Genomic DNA, 20,910 nt, shown 5'->3' with positions numbered 1-20,910 from the left:
CCCCCCACCCACACACACACGCTTTCTGTCGGGCTGGCCAGCTTCCTCTCCCCCGCCTGCTTCTTGCCCCCAATCCACAGTTTCTGGTTGGCAGGCCAGCCAAGAAGCCAGCCCGCCGCCACCTCCTGCCTGCCCACTCCCGGTAGTGGCCACTAACTCCCGCTGGGCTGGGCTGCCACCGCCTTCTCTTCCTGCAGGTCAGGCCGGCCCACCACCGCCTTCTCCTCCCGGCAGCCGGGCCACCGGCCTCCTGATCCTGCAGGTCGGGCCATCCCGCCAGTGCCTTCTGTGCCGGCCAGCCAACCCGGCCAGCATCTCTATTTCTCCCCACTCCCAATCCCCGTCACTAATCTTATCCGGCAGCTGCTCACAAACTCTCACAAGAGCTGCCACACATGAGATTAGTGACAGGTATGCCTAGGAGAAATAAATATATATATATAGATAAAAATGTTTAAAAAGTGAGAATTAATGGGTTCGGCAGTAGTCCTGGAAGGTTATGAATTAGCTCACCAAGGAATGCCCTGCTTTACACTTGTTATGCATTGGATCAGTGAGACCAGGCTCCTTATAACAGTTGTAGGGAGTACTGGACCAAAACAAAGATTTAAATCAATGGATGAATCTTATTTGAAAGTATTTAACCATTGTGCATTAATCTAGAATGTTGTAATTTCATCTGCTTAGATTTGCCCACCATAGAAGAACTGATGAAACCTCTCAGGGCAGAGTCATCTTTTGCCAGGGGTCATTACCTGGAACCTGCAAGGTATTCATTTTGGAAAAAGCATGTTTTAGCCCATGATTAATCTTGTGCCATTTTGTGTCTGATCAACTTCCCTCCACCCCCGCCCAAAGGATGTGGGAGTCAATCTACAGTGTGTGCTTTTGCCAACTGGGCATCATTTCTTATCATCTCGTCCTAAAATTAGGCCTCCCTGCCTGCACCCACTTAATAGAGTTATTGGCTATAGGCTTGTACCTTGCATGCACTCAGAATTGAATCTATAGTTCAGTCCTCCAGGCAATTGTACCGAGAGAACAGCTAAGATTGGGCACAATTTCCAGCATGAGGGGACAGGTCATCTCCTTGTCCTAGTAGTGGGATTCAACCTTAGTCTGTGATGGTGAAGCACCAGCCATTGCTGTTCCTCTTTTACTATAAAGCAGTATAGTTGGCTGGCTGGCTGTAGTCAAGGGGCTCTAGGGAAAATAGGGAAGAGCAGACTTTCTCTGTCCCACTTGGCAAGTACAGGATGATGCTTTCAGCTGCCATGGCACAAACTGCTGTTTCCGCTATGACTACTTAAACCCTGTCATGCAGGATCAGGCTGTAAGTTTAATGTACTCTGATTTTTTTTTTTTTAAGTTACATTCATGTCTGAACAGTAACAGATACTCCTAGTCTTTTGATATGCTATCATCAGTGCTAGAAAGTAAAGAAAGAAGAGGTCTCATACATGCCTTCCCCCACCCCCCTTCTTTCTATAGTTCTGTGGAAGTGGCACACAACTGCATGGATGACTTAGCAAGCCATTTCCCACTTAGAGAGCCCCAGAATGATATTGCACTGGAAAAGCAAAACGTTGGCTATCTGTTGAGCCAGCAGAGCGAACAAGAGAGTATTTCTGTTCAGACAGCTGTGAAGGGAGATGGTGACGATAGTTGTCTTCATCGGACTGGCAAAGACAATCAGGTGGATAAAATTAAACGTGACCCTTTGAAACAAAATGTTCTCCAAAATTCTTCCATATTTCGTCAAGACAACAAAACCAATCAGGTAAGAAGTATCTGGATCCCTTTTTTTAATTATTTCAATATGTTAGAGCTTAACTTCATATACACAAGAGATTATCTGCAGATTGCTAGGATATGAGAAATGAGCCGTAGAAGTTGAATTACTTTGTTTATTTGATATGTTTGTAGCTGCTCCTCAGCATGAATTTCTGTTAGTCAGTCTTTATTACGTTCTTTGACCACTATCACAACATCTAAAACAATATAAAAATTTAAACATAGTCATATTAATAACACAACTGTACATTCGATCTAACCATTAGTGAGCAGAGTGCGATAAACTCGTATTGCAGAACAGAATTTTGCAACTGTGTGTGATAGATGAATTCACAACTATTCACGAATATTTGATGTAGAATTTGTCCAATCGACCTGGCAGATTCTGTAAAAGAGGGTCAATTAACCTTTGCCCAAGATCTATATAAAAGACATACCACAGGAGCACTTGTGCAACTGACTCAATCTCATCAGCGTTACAGAGGCAATATCTCTGCTCAATTGGAATTCTACTGTATCTACCAGCCAAAAGGTCCAAAGGGAGGCTATTCACACTGGCCCTCGAGAAGGCCCATCGATGTTTAGGGAAAGTAAGGAGGAATAGATAATCTGCTGGGCAAGTTCTCATCCCACCACTGAGCAGGTGGAATGACCTAGATGTCCTCGAAAGGTCTTTCTGAAACTCAGTATCCCAGATCCTTTGTTTAATAAGTTCTTTGGCCCTGACCAACCCCACAGAGAGGATTGAGGTGAAAGAGCATAGGTACGGAGTTTCCTGACAAAGTTCTCCCACCAGCTTGAGCAGTGCCTATCCAATAATAAGGGAAGGAGACCAGAGGGCAACAAGTTGATTATTGCCCAGTTTATTAGTATTAGATACCAAGCGCTGGCCTCTATCGAGATAATACCCAATTCCAATCTCAGAGTGGTGTTAGAAATACATTTGGGAGTCAGAAATAGTGTTCTTAAGAACCTGGCTTGGACCCACTCCAGAAGGGAATAGTTAGCATAGGGTCCCAGCTGGGCCCCATATAACATTTGAGCCATCGACTTTGCCTTGAATAAGTTGATGGCAGCCGGAATGAACATCCCTCCTTGCCGCCTGTGGAAGTTGAGAATTGCTGACGCACTTCTCTGTGCCTGAGCAACAGCATAACTGATTTGGGCGGTGGTCTTCTTAGATTCCTGAAATACGATCCCCAAATACCTAAAACATTTAACCTGCTCTATATTGTGATTGTCAATCCTCCGTTTATATTTTTTCCTCCTATTGGAGAAGGCCAAGATTTTAGTTTTCTGATCATTAATATCCAGTTGCTCTTCCTTGCAATAGAAGGCTAAGGCCTTAAGAAGCATACATTTCAAGAGTTGTGAGCAGTTAAGGAATAAAAACAATGCAATGAGGTCAACGCTATCCAGTAACACTTCATTGAATTTTGAAAGCAGCGGCTATCACCATACAATCAAAACTAGCAAAACCCTAAAAACTGATTAAAACCGGCTAGGTAGGGTGATAACTTTCCAAGAAAGTTTTAACATGTTATGTATAATTTGCAGCCATCTGCTCTAGTTTATATGTAGCATTGTTACCATGCAAGCGACTTTTACCACTTTTGTCTGTTTGTTTGTTTGTTGTTGCAAATTCCATGCATGATGGAATGCATGTACTGTCCCTGCCCTCCAACACTAGAAGGAAAGCTGGTCTTGTGGTAATGAGCATGATTGTCCCCTTAGCTAAGCAAGGTCTACCTTGGTTTGCATTTGGATGGGTGACACATGTGAGCTCTGTAAGATATTCCCCTTAGGGGTTGAGGACATAGCTCAGTGGAAGAACATCTGCATGCTTGCATATACTGGCACTGTATATACACTGCCTACGGGCAGTAATGGACTGTATGAGGAATAATAAATTGAAGCTGAATCCAAGTAAGATGGAGTTATTCATGGCAAGGGGTCATACTTTGAGGGATGTGATAGATCTTCCTGTTCTGGATGGGTTTGCTCTCCCACTATCTTGTATGTGGCTTGGGAGTGCTTCTGGACCCAGGCCTCACTCTGGTTTCTCAGGTTGAGGCTATGGCCAGGAGCGCTTTCTATCAACTGATTGATATGACAGCTGTGTCCATTCCTTGAAGTTAATGACCTCAGAACTGTGGTGCACTCTCTGGTAACCTCTGGGCTTGACTACTGCAATGCGCTCTATGTGGGGCCACCTTTGTCTGTAGACCAGAAGCTTCAGTCTGTCCAAAATGCAGTGGCTAGATTGGTCTCTGGCGCTTCTCGGATAATATATTATATTATGCCTGTGTTAAAACAATTGCATTGGCTGCCAATTGGTTTCTGGGGAAAATACAAAGTGGGAGAGTGCCTTCTTCTGCATGATCCCCACCACACATTAAGGTAATCGAGAGAAGTCTGTCTCCATAAGCCTCTGACTCGTCTGGCGGTGATTCTGGATCAGGCCTTGTCTGTTCTCACTCCTGGGCTGTGGAATGCACTCCCTATAGACATTCGTAGATTAACATCTTTACCCACCTTTAAAAGAACCATTAAGACACAATTTTAGCCAGGCCTTTAGTGATCTTTGAATGTTTTAAGTTATGTTAACAGCTCTGTGTGTGTGTGTGTGTGTGTGTGTGTGTGTGTGTGTGTGTGTACGTACACTGCCTAGAGCCTTTGGAGTCAGGTGGCATATACATTAATTAAATAAATAAATACAATATAGAAGGTACCAGATACTATCTCTGGTCTCTCCAGGTAGGGCTGAGAGAGACTCCTGCCCTGAAACCTTGGAGAGCCGCTGCCAGTCAGTGTAGACAATGCTGAATTAGATGGACCAATGGTCTGAGCTAGAAGGCAGCTTTCTGTGTTCCATTAGCCACCTGAGTACAGTGGCTGGCATACAAACTAAGGAAGCACTGGTGCTACATGAGAAGTGTTGATGCTCCCAGTAGCTTGGACTAAGTTGGCAGTGGTGATCATGGGGAGGTGGTATGGGTTTTGACAACCTCCCTTTCCCTTAAAAGAGCTCTATGCCACACACACACACACACACACACACACACACGTCATGCAGCCCTTGACCATATCTTCCTGTCGCACTGAATGTTTCCAGGGGAAGGAGAGGTCATCAAAATCCACCGACACACACTTGAGCACAGGTGCTACACAGGTTGGAAACCTGGCTGCAGTGCTACTGCTTACCATGAAGCACCAGAGCTGACTTAGTCTGGCTGCCAGCCAGTATTACTACACAAAGTGAATTGTGCATCAAGTCATTATTTTATGGTGGCAGACCTTCACAGTCTCTGTAATATTAACATAATAATTCAGTCTGTTCCTAGTGAAAAAAAAATTTACAATATTCATATCATTAAAAGACATAACTAAAAACTAATAGGGTGACTATTAGCAATAATTAATTATCATGGTTATCCTTGGGTTTTATTGCAGTTGCAATAAATCTTGCTAACTTGGAAGTGATATTAATATATTTGTCCTCGAGCTCACATTAAGTGGGGAAGGAAAATGTTCCCTTAGCCCTCTTATAAAATGTGCAAAGAAGTAGAACATAGCCAGTTGATTCAGTTTCCCTTGAATCGCACTGTCACAAAGGAACACTTAAGGGGCTTTATTAGACTGGCTAAAGGCAGTATTGTACTGTGACGTTTGCTACTGAGAAGAGAGCACTGATGAGTTGAATCGAGAAGTTAGACAAATGTAAACTGTCAGGTACAAAGCTACTAATTTTGTTATATACGTTTCTAACGCTGCCCACTGAATTTTACTCTGCTATTTCTTTTGAGCAGGGTCTATGTAAACATTTTGCAACAGGAGGCTCATTAGTTCTAAATTACTAATATGGCCATTGCAACAGGTGGACATGCAGTCAAAGTCTAATGCTAACTTTTAATTTAGTGAGAATAAGGCAGCAAAGACCTCTTTTTGCACACAGCAGATTGTATGGCACCTAAAGAATATGTGTTAAATTCCTTGAACTCCAACTTAATCACTGCCAGGTTTCTTAGAGAATGTATGGGTATATGTCTGGTTTATGGAAGATTTTTTGTTCAGCTTGATTTGGGATCTGAACCCAGCCCTAAGTGCTATTCTTGGTACACCAGTAGGACTGATCTGCAATCTTCTCTTAAGGCAATATGATCCCCCCCCCCGCCCGCAACACTGCACCTTTAATGGTGCTGCGGAGGCAGGTAGTTGAACAACCTAAAACAGTGTGCTGGCACTTCTGCAGTGCTCCGTCCATTGAAAACAATGGAAGTAGTGCAATACAAATGCCCATGTGCTGTTCTAGGTTGTTGTGCAACTGCCTGCCTCTGCAGCACTACTGGAGCTGCCTTTCATGTGCACATTGGCCCCGGTGGGTCAGAAATGCTGGCACTGGATTGCACAGCAAGTAGACCAGTATGCACACGTTCTGGGCTCGTCGATACATCAGGCAGTGATGATTGCTGAACCTCTGATCCTGCTCTCCCTTCCTCATCCTCTGTTACGCTTTCAGTTTTCTCCTTAATTTCTGCCTTCTTTACCTCTCTTGATGCTGTTTGATAATCTGTTCTGATTCCATAATGGGACTTGCAGGCAAAAGTATCTTGGCCTTTCTGACTGAGTGCTTAGTCTTAGTAGTGCTTAGAATTTCGATATCAACATCAGTGAGAAACTTCCGTAAAATTAGACCTCTTTGTCCTTGCCAGCGCCCTCATGGGCACCTTAACTTGTGTGCCTTCAAGTATTAAAAATAACTAACTGATCCCGCACAGATCATCTGTGCGGCAGTACACTCCCCCCACCTTCTGCCCTACTCCCCTCCCCCAAGCCCTCTGTGCCAGTCCCCTCCCCTTCAAGCCTTCTGCCCCAGCTTGCTCCCTCCTCCGTTTCCCCCCCCTCTTTTTCTCTCTCTCATTCGTGCTCCCCCCCCCGCCTCCACTTTTTAGCGTGCTTGTGTTTTCCCTGCTGGCCATTGTCGCCGCCTCCTTCCTCCAGTCCCTGGGGCGGCCAAGCATTCAGCCAGCTCCTTCCTGCACGGCCCTCCCTCTAGAGAGCATCTTCCAAAGCGGCCAGCCATTTGTCTCTGCCCAGCCAGGCTCCACCGCTTTCTCTCCCCTCAGCTTCCCCACTCCCTTCTGCCCCAGTCCATTCAGTTCTCCTCTCCACTTGCCCGCTTTCCTTCCTTTCTTTCCCTCCCCAAGCGGCCACTTCCCTACGCGGCCAACTGCTGCTCAGCCAATCCAGCATCTCCACCGTCCAGCCAATCCACTGGGTTGCCGGGACGCATCCCCACAGAGGCACGTCTACGAGAATTAATATAATAGATAGGATGATTGTCATCCTCCCCCAACCCCACCTTTTTTCTAGATTTTAGGAACTACTGAGGCTTGATTGGTGAAAAGGATTCTGTTTGAACTGAATGGAAACTTACATAGGTACAGTTCATTGAAACATAATCTAGTATATTTTGCATTATGACCTCAGTATTACTGAGTCTTAACATCACTAATCTACTTACCTAATCCACAAGCTTTCAAGCGACCACAAATTTAGTTCCTGTGAGATGAGTCATCTCATTTTGATAGAATCAGACCAAACCACGTCATTACTTATGTATGTAATTATTTGGCAGATCTCGAATTATTAGTAGTTTATTTTCTAAACATATAAAAATAAAACTTCAGTTATATTAAACTCACTGGCTGACATTCTAATGAAGCTACAAACCTCTGCAGGCACACAGCGGGAGCCCTCATGCAAGTCTCCATGTCCTCTGGCATACACACTGTTGCACAAGAGCGCTGCCCACACTCTGGAAGCACTCTGGAATAGTGGAAACCAGTGTTCCCTGTAAGAGGGATTCCCAGATGTTGTTGACTACAACTCCCATAATCCCCAAGCAAAAGCCACTGCAGCTGGGGATTCTAGGAGTTGTAGTCAACAACATCTGGGAATCCGTCTTAGAGGGAACAGTGGTGGAAACACATCGCTGAACCTCAGCCACATGTTTCTGATCTTACAGAGTGCTTTCAGAGCACAGGCAGTACTCGGAAGTATTTGGGCTCTTGCACAGCAGCATAAGAGGACTGGGGGAGTTGTACAAGAGCTCAACAAAACAAGAACCCAGAGGCTCAAAGCACACAAGCTAGGTTGGTCAGGATGGTGTAGTGGTTAGAGTGCTGGACTAGGACCGGGGAGACCCGAGTTCAAATCCCCATTCAGCCATGATACTAGCTGGGTGACTCTGGGCCAGTCACTTCTCTCTCAGCCTAACCTACTTCACAGGGTTGTTGTGAGGAGAAATTCAAGTATGTAGTACACCGCTCTGGGCTCCTTCGAGGAAGAGCGGAATATAAATGTAAAAATAAAATAAATAAATAAATAAAAAGGCTTTCCTTTACCTTCCATTGCCAAACCAGGCTGATTGATAAAAATGCTATCTAATCCACAGGTATATCAGCCCAGCACTTGGAATAAAGAGGGTTTAAATTCACTGATGAATAAACAAGTAACTTACAAGAATGCCAAAAGCACAGTTGCTCTGCATACTAGGAAGAAATCTCTAAGTGGACCTCATAGCTCTGTTAGGAGTTCTGGATATGGCAAATCCAGTTCGCCACTAAAGCACTTCTCCACAGTTTCTGAGAAGAAGGCACCAAAGGAAGGCATCAAAAAGCCAGCTTTAAAAGTCAAATCTCCTCCAAGACAAAGAGGTAATTTGTTCACATTTGTTATAACAGAGGAATACTGTAAAGGCAGGATTCCTCAAGAATATTCCATTATGACATGTTGCTTCTTTCAAGAGAATAACAGTATAGAAGAATGGCAAAGTCTGTGTAACTTCGAAATTCTGCAATGCAGAAGCATGTTTATTACTTAAAAGTCAATATTCAATAGCAGCCATCATAGAATTGTTATTTATATGAGGAATTTCAAACGTTTAAAAGGAAACTTGATACTTAACTAGGTAATTGTGAATGTTGTATAGCACTCCACATGTTTCCATATTTATTCAGCAAACTATTCAAGATTCTAGAGCAATCTCTCAAGTCCCAAGGGTAAAGCAGCTGTGATGTGGGTGCAGGGCACGGGATAGAGCAGTGACTGGAGATTTGGACTTGGATCCAAGAGATCTGGATTTACATGTGTGAAGGACTTCATCCTACAGCACACTCAAAGGGGAAATTCCCTCAGTGCCTGTCTGTAAGCACTTCCCCTGTAAAGAGTTATTGTGCATTGCCCTTGACCTTAGTTTTAAAAGCAGTTTGATGATATTATTTAACTAAGAATGAAAGACCTCTTGCTTATTAGTATTTCCCTCAGTGTTCCTGGTACTTTACAGAATAACTTAAATAAAAGACAGGTCACTATCCCAGAGGGCTTACAGTTAAAATATAGACTTTTGGGAGGAACTAGCAAAGGAAGGAGGTGAGGCAAGGCTAATGGGGGATGAATATGACAATTGCAATCCTGTGCAAACTTACCTGGGATTAAAGCAGCTGCAAACAGTGGGATGTAAGTCTGAATAGACATGCATAAGTCTAAGCTGCATGGAGTTCAGCCAAAAGAGAGGGGTTTCAGGGTTTCGAGAGCTGGTTTGAGGAAGGATTTGAAAGAAGGTGGCACCTCAGAGGTGTTCTGGGAAGGGTAGCAAGGGATGATGGAACTATTTAGGAGAACATGAAATCTTTGGGCTGGTAAGATTAGTAGAGTTGGAGAACTGAAGATCACAGGCAACAGTATATTGAACAGGGCAGGAGGCAAGGTTGTACAAGGACTGACACAGATGTCAGTGCATCATTTTAGCATGCGTGCTCCTTACAAAACTAATCTTTGTTTAAAATGAATCTGCTCTAGAGAACTTAAAGACAGAGTTACTTGCCGTTTTAACTACATAGGGAGGTTACAATATATAGAGAAAAGAACAGTGAGCTATGAGAAGAAAAGATTGTTTATAGCAGAAATATTCTATTAGCCTGAATCCAGTTGACTTCAGGATGGTAAAGATGGTGGTTGACTTCCCCACTGAAAGTGTGGAGACGCTGCTAGCAAAGCACCTCTGCAACATTAAGTCCCGTTGCTTCCACAAATGCCTTTTTGCCAGTCTTCCCTTCCCCTGGAAGCGCTCTTTAACAACCCTAAATATGTTCCTGTGGGTTGCACAACCCTCAGGGACATATTTAGGGATGTTAAAGAGCACTATAACACCCCTAAATATGTTTAACACCTCTAAATCCACCCCACCCCACCCATGGGCACAGCCGGATTCTGGATTACTATTTATTTTTATTTATTTAACATATTTTTATACCGCCCAAAGCTTATGTGTCTGGGTGGTTTACAACAATATAAAACATTTAAAAATTAGTTAAAAACACAAACAAGAAATTTAAAAAACAACAATTTAAAAATTTTAAAACAATGCTCTAAAACAACATTAAAAACAAAACAGTATCAGTTAAAAGCCTGGGTGAACAGATGTGTCTTTAAAGACTTTTTTTAAATTGTCAGAGATGGGGAGGCTCTTTGGAATGGAGCACATTCCAAAGCCTCGGGGCAGCAACGGAGAAGGCCCGTCCCTGAGTAGCCACCAGACAAGCCGGTGGCAAATGCAGACGGACCTCTCCTGATGATCTCATGATCTCAATTACTAAACGCTGCTGAGGTGCCTTGCACATCATACCCCTGTACCATTAGTAGGGTTGTCGGTCAGTAGTTGTTGCTTGCAGCAATGACTCCTTTTTGTTTACACTATACAGTGGTCCCTCTACTTACGAAATTAATCTGTTCTGAATGCACATTTGTAAGTTGAAAAGCGGTTTCCCATAGGAATGCATTGGGAACGGATTAATGCGTTCCGGAGGCTAGAAAAAAGACCCAGACCCCCAGTAAGGCTTGCAAACTGCACAGGAACATTTCTTTTCAAGAATAAACAGGCAGTAAACAGGCAGGCAAGTCAAGGAAACCGCATGTAAAATTCGTAAGTCGAGGAAACCCCATCTAAAAATTTGTAAGTCGAAAAAAACGCATCTAAAACCAGATCTAAAACTGCCGTTTGTAACTCGAAAAATACTTATGTCGAGTAGTTCGTAAGTCGAGGGACCACTGTATTAATTTTTGTATGCTTTACATACTGTATACACTAGTGCTTTTTAAATAGAATGCCCATTAATTGTTGTTTTTCCCCTATCAAAGAAATATTTTCTGGAACCAAGATAATACAGACAGCAGCTGATCCAGTGTCAACAAAGAGAAATTGCCTTGCTACCTCTGGGCACTTACCTGGAAGTAATCTTCAACAGCAAGCTAAAGAGAAGGACTCTTGCCTACAGGTGCACAATGTAAGCCACCGAGTCAGTGCTTCCAGACTGGCATTGCTTAAGGAGAGGATGGCAGGGGATAGCAGCACAGCAGCCAACAGATGCACGGGCAGAAAAATAAAAGGCTCTCCTGTTCCAGTGTTCACCAAGCCTATCCACAGAGATAAGGAAGGAGAACATACACCCAAGTCAATGTACCTTCATCTGGTTTAATCAGTGGGCAGAGGTATATTGAGCTCCCATAATGTAACTTCAGACCATTGCAAAAATGGTGCATGAATTAGAGATCTTGTTTGGATTCCAGAGATTACAGCTCGGGGTACCTGCCCTTTCAGTCTAAAGCATGGCATCTTCTGTAGGAGACCAAAAGTGCTTTTAGTTTAAAATGATTTAGAAGCATTATTCATTGCAATTTACATCCTTCTCTTCCATTGGAAAACTTAGAATGACTTATATTGATGGTTTCCCATCCAGGCAGTAGTCTGGTCTAGCTAAGCTTCAACAACACTACAACATTTGAGCGCTCCCATAGCATTTGCTGAGCCCCTGCCTTTTTAGTGCATTTTAATGCACCTACCTGACATTTTCTCTGTGCTGCAGATGCCACTACACATTTGAAATGGACTAACTTGATATGCTCTTACTTGGAAAAATTCATCTTATGAATGTTTAGCTTCTGTTTTAGATTTTAAAATACTGACTGACATCCTGACTCAGCAAACATCAACATGCTAGAAAGATGTGGTTGTGTTGCAGAGAGTTTTCTTAGCTCTACAGCATAGTGTGTGGGTGAAGGGGAGACTGCTATCAATCTCTCCATCCTCCAGAAATGCCTTGTGCCACCCAAAAAATGTCCCTGAGGGGGTCACACCATATCTCCAGATGACACAGAATACTTCAAAGGAAGCAGAGACACTAAAATAGACCATCACATTGTGGTACTCTGGAAACCTGCAACGTGGGCACGTGCTCCAGGTGCACTGATGCTAGCTGATTCACGATGTCAGCCACTGAGTCTCCACCTATAAATTAAGATTTTTAAAAGATAAAATGTTCAGTTGGTACCATTGAATGGAAAGAAAAATGATCAATTAATCTTGGTTATTTGATGAGCCATCTGACTAGTTGTGTGTGTTTTTTTAAAAAATCAGATTTCCTCCTGTTCTCCTCCACAGAGCAGCGGGAGGGAGCTTTATTTACTAAGAAGGGTTCAGGAAGCAGAGGAAAAATTGGCTGCAGCCAATGATTTGATTCAGCGTCTAGAAGCCACACGTTTGCAAAAGGAGAAAGAAATGGAGACACATTTTTTGGAAATGAAAATGCAACAAGATAAAAACCTGTTTCAGCTGAACCAAGAAAATTATGTTCTTCAAACACAGGTACCATATCTAATTACAATATTTTTCTTATTCAGTAAAGTAGTCACTGGCTGATATCCAGACTAAGCTTTTGTGGATGCACTAGGTTTTTCTGTTGCATGAGGGGGAGGGGAGACTATTAGCATCTGCCCTTCTCCTTGCAGCCACCTGTGGCTTCTGAAATTATCAACCTGAGTGCCCCCCAATATTCAGGAACAGAGAGTTCCAGGAGGCACAAGCAGCAGAAGGGGAGACTGCCAAAAATAATCCTTTCCCTCCTTGCGCAGAGAAAATAACCAGCATATCCACAGAGTCTGGATGCTGGCCACTGTTTTATACTGCTTATTAAAAATATCAGTGTACATCCTGATTAAATTGCTCAATGGAAGTCCCACTGAAATTAATAGATCAAGTTCGTCATGACTTTTCCTCTTAACTTCAGTGGACTTCCACCGAGTATTTTAGTCGGGAAGTCAGCTGCTATTTATTTACTTACTTTCACATTTATATCCCACTCTTCCTCCAAAAAGCCCAGAGCAGTGCACATGGTTATGTTTATTCCTCAGCTATGCTGTGAGGTAGGCTAGACTGAGAGATAAGTGACTGGCCCAGAGTCACTCAGTGAGTTTCAATGGCTGAAGAGGGATTTGAACTCTGGTCTTATTAGTTCTGTCTTTTTTTTCATCCTGATAAAATCAAATTATAATAAAGTATTGTACATGGTATATAAATTGCTGTAGTTACCCTTTGCTTTTAGAAGAAGAATCATTCATCTGGTAGCAGAACATCAGGTTTTTTCAACTACTGTCAGTTTCTTACATTGCATGTAAGAAAATATAATATTAGCCAGAGATAAAACCTCTGCAGTAACTCTTAGTACTTAAAAGGAATGCTAGTAGTCTTTTTCCCCTCATGTACTGTTTTTGTAAATGGGAGGAATCCACATGTGACATTCTAAGCTCTTTGGAGGAAGATCAGGATATTAATGTTCATTAGTAAATATAAAATATCCCATCTATATTAGGGAACTTTCTCATAAGACCTCTTCCTGCCTAACAATTTTATATCTGAGCTGCACTCCATATATACTATGCATGTTTTCTCAGCTAAATAACAGAGAGGAACTGAACAAAGGGACAAAGTGGACAAACATTTGGGAGAGAATTCCTGATGATGGAGAAATGTTGAAAGAAATCCAAAAAGAAGTGCAAAATCAGGAGACTCTTCTTCAAGGATATCAGCAGGTAGAGAAGTTTTGCTGTTGTAAAAAGGTCAACTTATACAAGGTAGAAATTTCAAAAGTGCATGACCAATTTAGGAGAAAACCTAAGTGCTGTTGGTATGTCCAGACATGCCGCATGCATTTTCATGGAGGCCAGGGCCCACTTCATCATATGCCTAAGACTCTTGTTTTTGGTCCAACAGACTAACACAGCTACCCCTCTGGAATTTGAAAAGAACAGATTTATATGTGTTTTCCGCATGAAGTAACTTTAGTCATTTAGTGAAGTAACTCTTGATCTTTTGATTAAGGAAAATGAAAGATTGTATAAGCAAGTGAAAGAACTACAGATGAATAACAAGAAAAATGAGGAAAATATGTTTAAAGAAAATCAGCGTTTGATGACTGAATTAGCATCCTTAAAGTGAGTTTAAACTTACCATAGTGATTTTGACTAGAGTGTAACAAAGAAAGCGAAAATCAAAAACAAATGGGAAGCAATTCATTCAGCCTTGCACTTATTGAAACTTGGATTTGAAGCCAAAAGTTGAGCATGATGAAGTTCCATTAATTTCAGTGGCTGATGAGAAATTACTGTGCATCATGGAGCATAGATATATTTACTTGGATTCAGTTGTGTTGCATGTATCTGTAGTGAAGCACAAAGCTATGCAAAATCACTAATCCCCTGTTTTTTCAAAATTAAATTAGAGAACAAATGGATAAAAATAACCTTTTATCATGTGGAGTGCAGAATACTGAACCAGCTGGGAATCAGAGTTTCACAGACTTGATTTCTGAACTTCGAGCAGCCAAGGTAAATAATTTTGCTATTCCTTTAAAAAAACAAAACCTTGTTAAAGTATTTGCCATTTAAACACTAACATATTGCCAGTGAGATTCTGACCTCACTATGTTTGTACATTCAATTGCTACTACTGTGATATTTAAGCTCTTCAGTTAAGCTTTCAAGGAATGACTAGACTTGGAGCAGTAAAAGATATTATTGTGATCCAGAAGATCCGAAATGCATGTAGAACACTGTATTGACCCATACCTCCTTTTATAAGCAGTACCATCTCTAGTGTAGACACAATAGGAAATGCTCATGTTGCACAAGCAGTGTACGTTTGTGAGACCTTTTGTGTGCATAGCTTTGGGCTCTATTTGGGGACAATCCAGAGAAATTGATTGAATCCCACGAATTTGATATGTGGATGGCATTCATTGCAATACAGCCACTGACAAATGGGATTTAGTTTATGAAGGTGACAGCACAGTACCACCACCAGACTCTGTGCCAGTCCTGAGTTGAGCAGAAGGTTGCACACCAGAACTGCATCCATTATTCTCCTAGATCAGTCAAGGATGGAGAGCAGAAACCTTTCACAACCCTGATCCCTCCCCAAATGTGGTTATTGTGTTCTCATTCACCCTACAACTTGCAGATGAGCACTATAAGGGGCTTTTTAATGTGCCCCCCCCCGCACCCCAATCACATGTCAGACAAGGGAAAACAGATGCTGCTGCCCCAGCAACTAGCCAGCACTCTGATGGGCTTCACTCTCTGTCAGGAGTAGATCTATAACCGAGCAACCGTGTTCCAAGAACACGGTTCCAAGAACACCTTGAAACTTATTGAAGAACACCAAGAACCATGTTCCAAGAACACCTGGGGGCCCTGCAGGTAAAGGGGCTTGCATGGCAGCCCATGTCCAAGTTGACCATCACCATGCTCACCACTCCCCCAGCACTTGCTGACCTGATGCCTCAGGCCTCCCCCACCCAGCCCTCCCTCCCACTGGCCTCTGCGGGCTTGTCCGACACGAACTGGCCATGGTGCATCACAATGATGTCATAGCCTGGCTGTGCCGTGACATCATTGTACTGCACTTTGGACAGGGCCACGGAGGCCAGCGGGAGCGCCAGGGGGTCCAAGGCAGACCCAGCAGCGTGTGAGTGAGTGCAGGGGAATGGCAAACATGGCGGTGGTCAACTTAGACACCGCCAGCCTCACCATGCCGCTTCTCTCTGTGCTAGTGTACAGTTCATCACATTTGCATCCTGACTGGCACATAGGAACAATGCAGTGGGGGGAGAGGACAAATGTCCCAGAGCCCGGGGGAGCTGCCAAGGTGCCCACTGTCCACACACACACCCCGCCAAGGCTGAGCATACTTCCATGTCAGCACACTGACACGGGATGCAGCCAGTGCTGGGAATGAATGCATAGTGGCCCCTCACCCCTTCAGCTGGTGAAGTGCTTTCTTCACCAGCTGGATGCTTCCTCTTTCTCGCTCTCAAACATCTGTGTTGTTCAGTGGTTTAGAACAGGTTGTGTTCTCATGGCTTGTGTTCTGTACCCTTTTGTTCTCTTGGGCAAAAATGAAGACTGTAGAATTCAATTTGCTTGAAGAGCGAAAGCGACTGAAGCAAGATAAACAAGCCCTTGAAGTTGATTTGGGGCAAGTAAAGAAGGAGCGAGATTTGGCAAGAGCCCAGATTGCTGCCACTTCAGGTAACTCACTGAATGAGAAGATCCCATTGGTCAGTTAAAGAAGAGTGCTCTTAACCTGTATTTCACGAAAGAAACAGAACATACTGAATCTGTGTTCCCATTAATCTTCTATTGTGTGGGCTTATGACCATGCAGACCTTTCATGAACAGTGTAGATGTTGGGGATGAGCGAGGGCATCTCGAGAGATGGGAAGGATGGGTTTCAGACCTTGGCAGCTGTCCTCCATTCCCCACAGGTAAGACCTCTGCCCAGCTTGTCATTGTCAGCTGGCTCTTATGTTCTTTCAGGTATGTGGTGGAGTGGGGAGTGTCCACTCACTCCTCTCTGCATGGGGGCTGCAACATAAAGCAGGACACTACTACTGCTTTTTCAATGTGCTACTAGTACTATTTAGATACTGCTTTTCACCGAAGGTTTCCAAAGTGGTTTACATAGAAAAATAAATAGTAAGTAAAAAAAGATGGTTCCCTGTTCCCAAAGGACTCACAGTCTAAAAAGAAACATAAGGTAGACACCAACAGCAGCCACTTGGAGGGATGCTGTGCTGGGATTAGAAATGGCCAGTTGCTCTCTCGCTACTAAATATAAGAGAATCACCACTTCTTGGCTGGTGTAGGAGGTCACCCAAGCTTGGGATTACATCCCCCCACATGCTCCAAAAGGCAGGAAGTAGTCATACGAAGATCCTTAACCCAGTGCATGTGGGTGGATCTCCTCAGTTCTACTTCCTGCCTTTGCTCCAGAAGGCTCACATTACAGCTCGCTGGCTTTGGCCTTGTTAACTAGGCCTCTTCTTTTCTTCTGCTTATATTCCTATTATTTTTGACTATTTCCAATCTAGTCTTCACCTGGTATTCAACTACTATTAGTTTTTCTCTAGTTACTAAAGAAAATGATAATAATAATAATTTTAAATTTAAAAAATAAATAAAAATTATTTCATATCTGTTCTTCTACTGTCCGTTCTGTTATTCGTTACCTCTTCTTACCTCTTGCCGACCTTTTGGCCGATGTCCGCTAAGAAGACCTTCGGACTCCTGGCCGTTAGGGAGAGATCCGCCCATCAGCGCCTGTTCCCACCAAAAACTCGGGACTGCGCAGATCCTGTAAGGAAAATGGCGGATGTATCAGATGACCTTGCTGGCGCCAGTAGGCCACAGCGGTCCTCTCTGTCGCCAGATACCGGTGAGCAGACTGGGCGCAATTCATGCCACCAGCAACCCACCGAAGCAGGACACAAGTGGCGGCACCAGAATCGGAGGCTACAAGGAGGCCCCGTTGGTGAGAGAGCTTTCGCCCGGCAGCGCAGGCAAGGTAAACCTGCGAGATTTGGCCTCGCGCCCCCCCCCCCCTTTCCCTAGCAGTTGGGCGTGCAGGAGGAGGACTGCCTCAGCAAGTACTGGGGCCGCGCCGAAAGGAACATCAGCAGGAGTGGCCGCCCCAGAGCCCGTCGGAATCAGACGGGGAGGATGTGCAGGCTGATGAGGCAGGTGGTGCTGAGCCCGTGGACAGGGCATCGGAGCATCCAGAACGCCATGAACATCTCCCTCCAGTGAGATCGGGACTTGCTCAGGGGGGGAGGAGGTGGGTGCAGATGCCCCCTATGTGCCTCCCCCGGCCTACTCCTACAGGGAATGTGGGGTTCCCCCTGATGCTGCCACTGTAAAGGGCTGGATTCAGGAGGCCGTTCAGGTCTCACTGGCAGCGGCGCTTAAAGCGCGGAAGCCTGCAAGGCAGGCTGTGATCCATGTATCGTCCTCAGACTCTCAGGAGGAGACGGTGCCCGCTAAGCAGCCCAGGGTGGCTATACGCCAGGACTCTTTGCCCAAGGGTAGGGGGAAGTCTTCAGACGAGTCAGGAGAGGACTCCCCAGATTTATTGTGACCCAGGGGCAGTGGGTCAGAGACATTGCTGGGCAACCCAGACAAGGGGCCCTCCTCCTCGGAAGAGGAGGAGATTATTGAGGACTCTGCAGCAAACCTACATAGTCAGAGGCTCTCTCTTATGGTGGATTTTCAGCCACTGATTAACCAGGCTATTGCTGCGCTTGATCTGAAGCCAGTTACAGAGGAACTGGTCTCTCCTGTGTCCAAGGGCTCCTTGGTGCTGCCTAAGGCTAAGGTATCGCAGATTAAATCAGTGATACCTGAGGGCTTTACTTATGCCATCAAGGAGGAATGGGCGGCTATTGTGACTCCCAAAGCGTATGTTGGCATTGGCTAGCAAATTGTACAACTTTGAGGAGGAGACTCTGAACTTGCTGAAGGTGCCACTTACGGATGCGCACTTCGGGACCCTACTTAGTAGCATAGTGGTACCCAAGGATGGGGACTCCTCTTTAAGGAGCCAGGAGACAGAAAAGCAGAATCTGCACTGCGCAGGGCCCACGAGGCTTCAGCAGTGGTCATCAGAGCTGACACCACTGCGTCATTGGTGTCTAGAGTATCGGTCTTGTGGATCGACAAGTTACCCAATGACCCTCCCGCTGATCAATCTAAAATGCGGCGTAAGCTACTTCATCTGCAGAGGATGGCTGCCTTTTCAGCGGATGCTACTCTGGACAGTGTTCCGTTCTCGGCATGCACGGTCAGTGCAGGTGTCCTGGCAAGACGCAACATATGGCTGAAATATTGGAAAGTTGATAATACGTCTAGGGCTAATTTAGCTGCTGTTACCTATGCTGGGGGGAAGCTAATTGGGGATGAGGCCCTGAAAGAGGTCCTCATTGGAACTAAGGATAAGCGCAGGGCTCTGCCATCAGCCCCTAGGAAGGAGGACAAGAGTTTTAATTGTAGGCCGACGCAAACCTTCAGGGCGTTTAGACCTCAGTTTTGTCAGAGGGAGCCTTTTAGGCCTTTTTGGTCGCAGTGGAACAGATCCAGAGGCCAAGGCAGGCAAGGGTTCAATCAGCAGAACTGTCAGTCTTTCGGAAGCCAGCAGCGGGGCCCCAAGCAGCAGTCCTGACTCCCACTCAGGCAAAGTGGGGGCCCGCCATTTGGCCCGTTTGGAAAGAATCCATCAACGACAGGTGGGTTCTTTCCATTATCCTACATGGGTTCAAAGTGGAGCTGGCCAGCCCCCCCAGGAAACAGATTCCTCCTTACCCCTAGATCTGGGAAACCGGAAAAGCACAAGGGGTTGTCCATGGCCATTCAGTATCTGGTGGCTATAGGGGCCATAGAGGGGGTCCCACCTCTTCAGAGAGGCAAGGGCATCTATTGCTGTGATTTTTACGGTGCCAAAAAAGGACGGATCGGCCAGGGCAGTTCTCAACCTATGCCCAGTCAAGCGCTTTGTGATAAAAAGGAGGTTCAGGATGGAAACCCTTTGTACCATCTCAGAGGCATTGCAGATGGGGGACTACAAGGCTTCAATAGATCTAGAGGCCTATTTACACATCCCCATTCATCCACTCAGTCAACATATACTCCGCGTCTGCTACATGGGGAGGCATTATCAGTACAGAGCCCTTCCTTTTGGTCTCTCATCAGCCCCCCAAGTTTTTACTTAGGTTCTAGTCCGCTAGTGGCCACTTTATGCACCGAGGGGGTCCACCTGTATTGTTTCCTCGACAACTTGCTCAAGAAGGGGCAATTCAGTTGGCTCTGTCCAGAACAATGTCTGCGTTATGTGCCCATGGGTTTTTGATAAATGTGGGCAAGAGTCACCTGACGCCCACACAGAGCCTTCATCATCTGGGCATGGTAATGGACACCTCAGTAGGCAAACTGTTTCGACCACAGGATCGGATGGAGGTCTTATCGTCACCGGCTCAAGTGATTGCTTCGAGACTGTGGGCCAGCCTTCTCAATCTAGCAAGTTTGTTGGGTCTCATGGTGGCGGCTATGGACTCGGTGCCTTGGCGAGGTTTTCATCTACGCCAGTTACAGTGGGCTTTCCTCCCTTACCAGCACAGGATTGCTCTCAAGCGTGATAAGAACATTCCTCTCTAGGTGTCTCTTCGCGAGTCGATTCGTTGGACGGCCCGGGGAACCTAGACAAGGGCAAGCTGTTCATAGAACCCGAGAGAGTGATGGTCACAACGGATGCCAGCCTATCGGGCTAGGGGGCTCACTGTTGGAACAGTTCTGCCCAGGGGCTTTGGACGGTGGAGGCGTCGCTCCATAGCATAAACTGGCTTGAGCTGTGGGCTCTCTTTCTAGCCCTAAGAGCCTTCACGCCCTTGATGAAGGGAAGGAACATCTTAGTGTGTACAGACAACATCTCAACCAAGGCACACATAAACAGGCAAGGGGGGACAAGGTCAAGATCTCCTTTCCTTCAGTCTGTGGAGTTGTTGGATTGGGTGGAGAACAACTTAATATCCATTCTGGGCCATCATGTAAACGGAATTTCCAATGTTCGGGCAGATTGGCTAAGACGGCAGGAGATCCAGCCGGCAGAATGGGGCCTGCACCCTCAAGTATTTTGGTGGCTGACAGAGCGGCTGGAGTTGCCCCAGATAGACTTGTTTGCATATTCTCAGAATGCCAAGATTCAGAGGTTTTACTCACGTTTCCTGACGGGGGCAGAAGAGAAGGATGCGCTATCGGTGCCATGGCCTCTGTGTCTGCTGTATGCATTTCCTCCATTGCCGCTGCTCTCCCATTGCCTCAGAAAGCTGCGGGGGTCACGGGCATCCCTGATATTGATTGCGCCTTTTTGGCCCAGAGGGCCTTGATTTTCCGAGA

The 20,910-nt window shown here is 45.1% G+C and overlaps 1 protein-coding gene across 8 annotated transcripts in view; it reads left to right on the top strand.

Moving 5' to 3' along the window:
• CEP162 (centrosomal protein 162) overlaps positions 1–20,910 on the top strand; it is a 95,074-nt gene that overhangs the window by 46,063 nt on the left and 28,101 nt on the right. For all 8 annotated transcript variants that reach the window (XM_053287149.1, XM_053287152.1, XM_053287150.1 and 5 more), the window contains 9 exons: positions 688–769; positions 1,492–1,780; positions 8,252–8,513; positions 10,996–11,141; positions 12,296–12,499; positions 13,585–13,722; positions 14,012–14,124; positions 14,412–14,517; positions 16,092–16,218. In XM_053287149.1, the coding sequence (XP_053143124.1) occupies positions 688–769; positions 1,492–1,780; positions 8,252–8,513; positions 10,996–11,141; positions 12,296–12,499; positions 13,585–13,722; positions 14,012–14,124; positions 14,412–14,517; positions 16,092–16,218 (1,467 nt within the window). The remainder of the gene's footprint in view (positions 1–687; positions 770–1,491; positions 1,781–8,251; positions 8,514–10,995; positions 11,142–12,295; positions 12,500–13,584; positions 13,723–14,011; positions 14,125–14,411; positions 14,518–16,091; positions 16,219–20,910) is intronic.

This window comes from Hemicordylus capensis, chromosome 1 (genome assembly GCF_027244095.1).
Source record: "Hemicordylus capensis ecotype Gifberg chromosome 1, rHemCap1.1.pri, whole genome shotgun sequence".
NCBI classification, from domain to species: domain Eukaryota; kingdom Metazoa; phylum Chordata; class Lepidosauria; order Squamata; family Cordylidae; genus Hemicordylus; species Hemicordylus capensis.
Note: the sequence above shows the minus strand (reverse complement) of the source record. Positions and strands in the feature narration are given on the sequence as shown.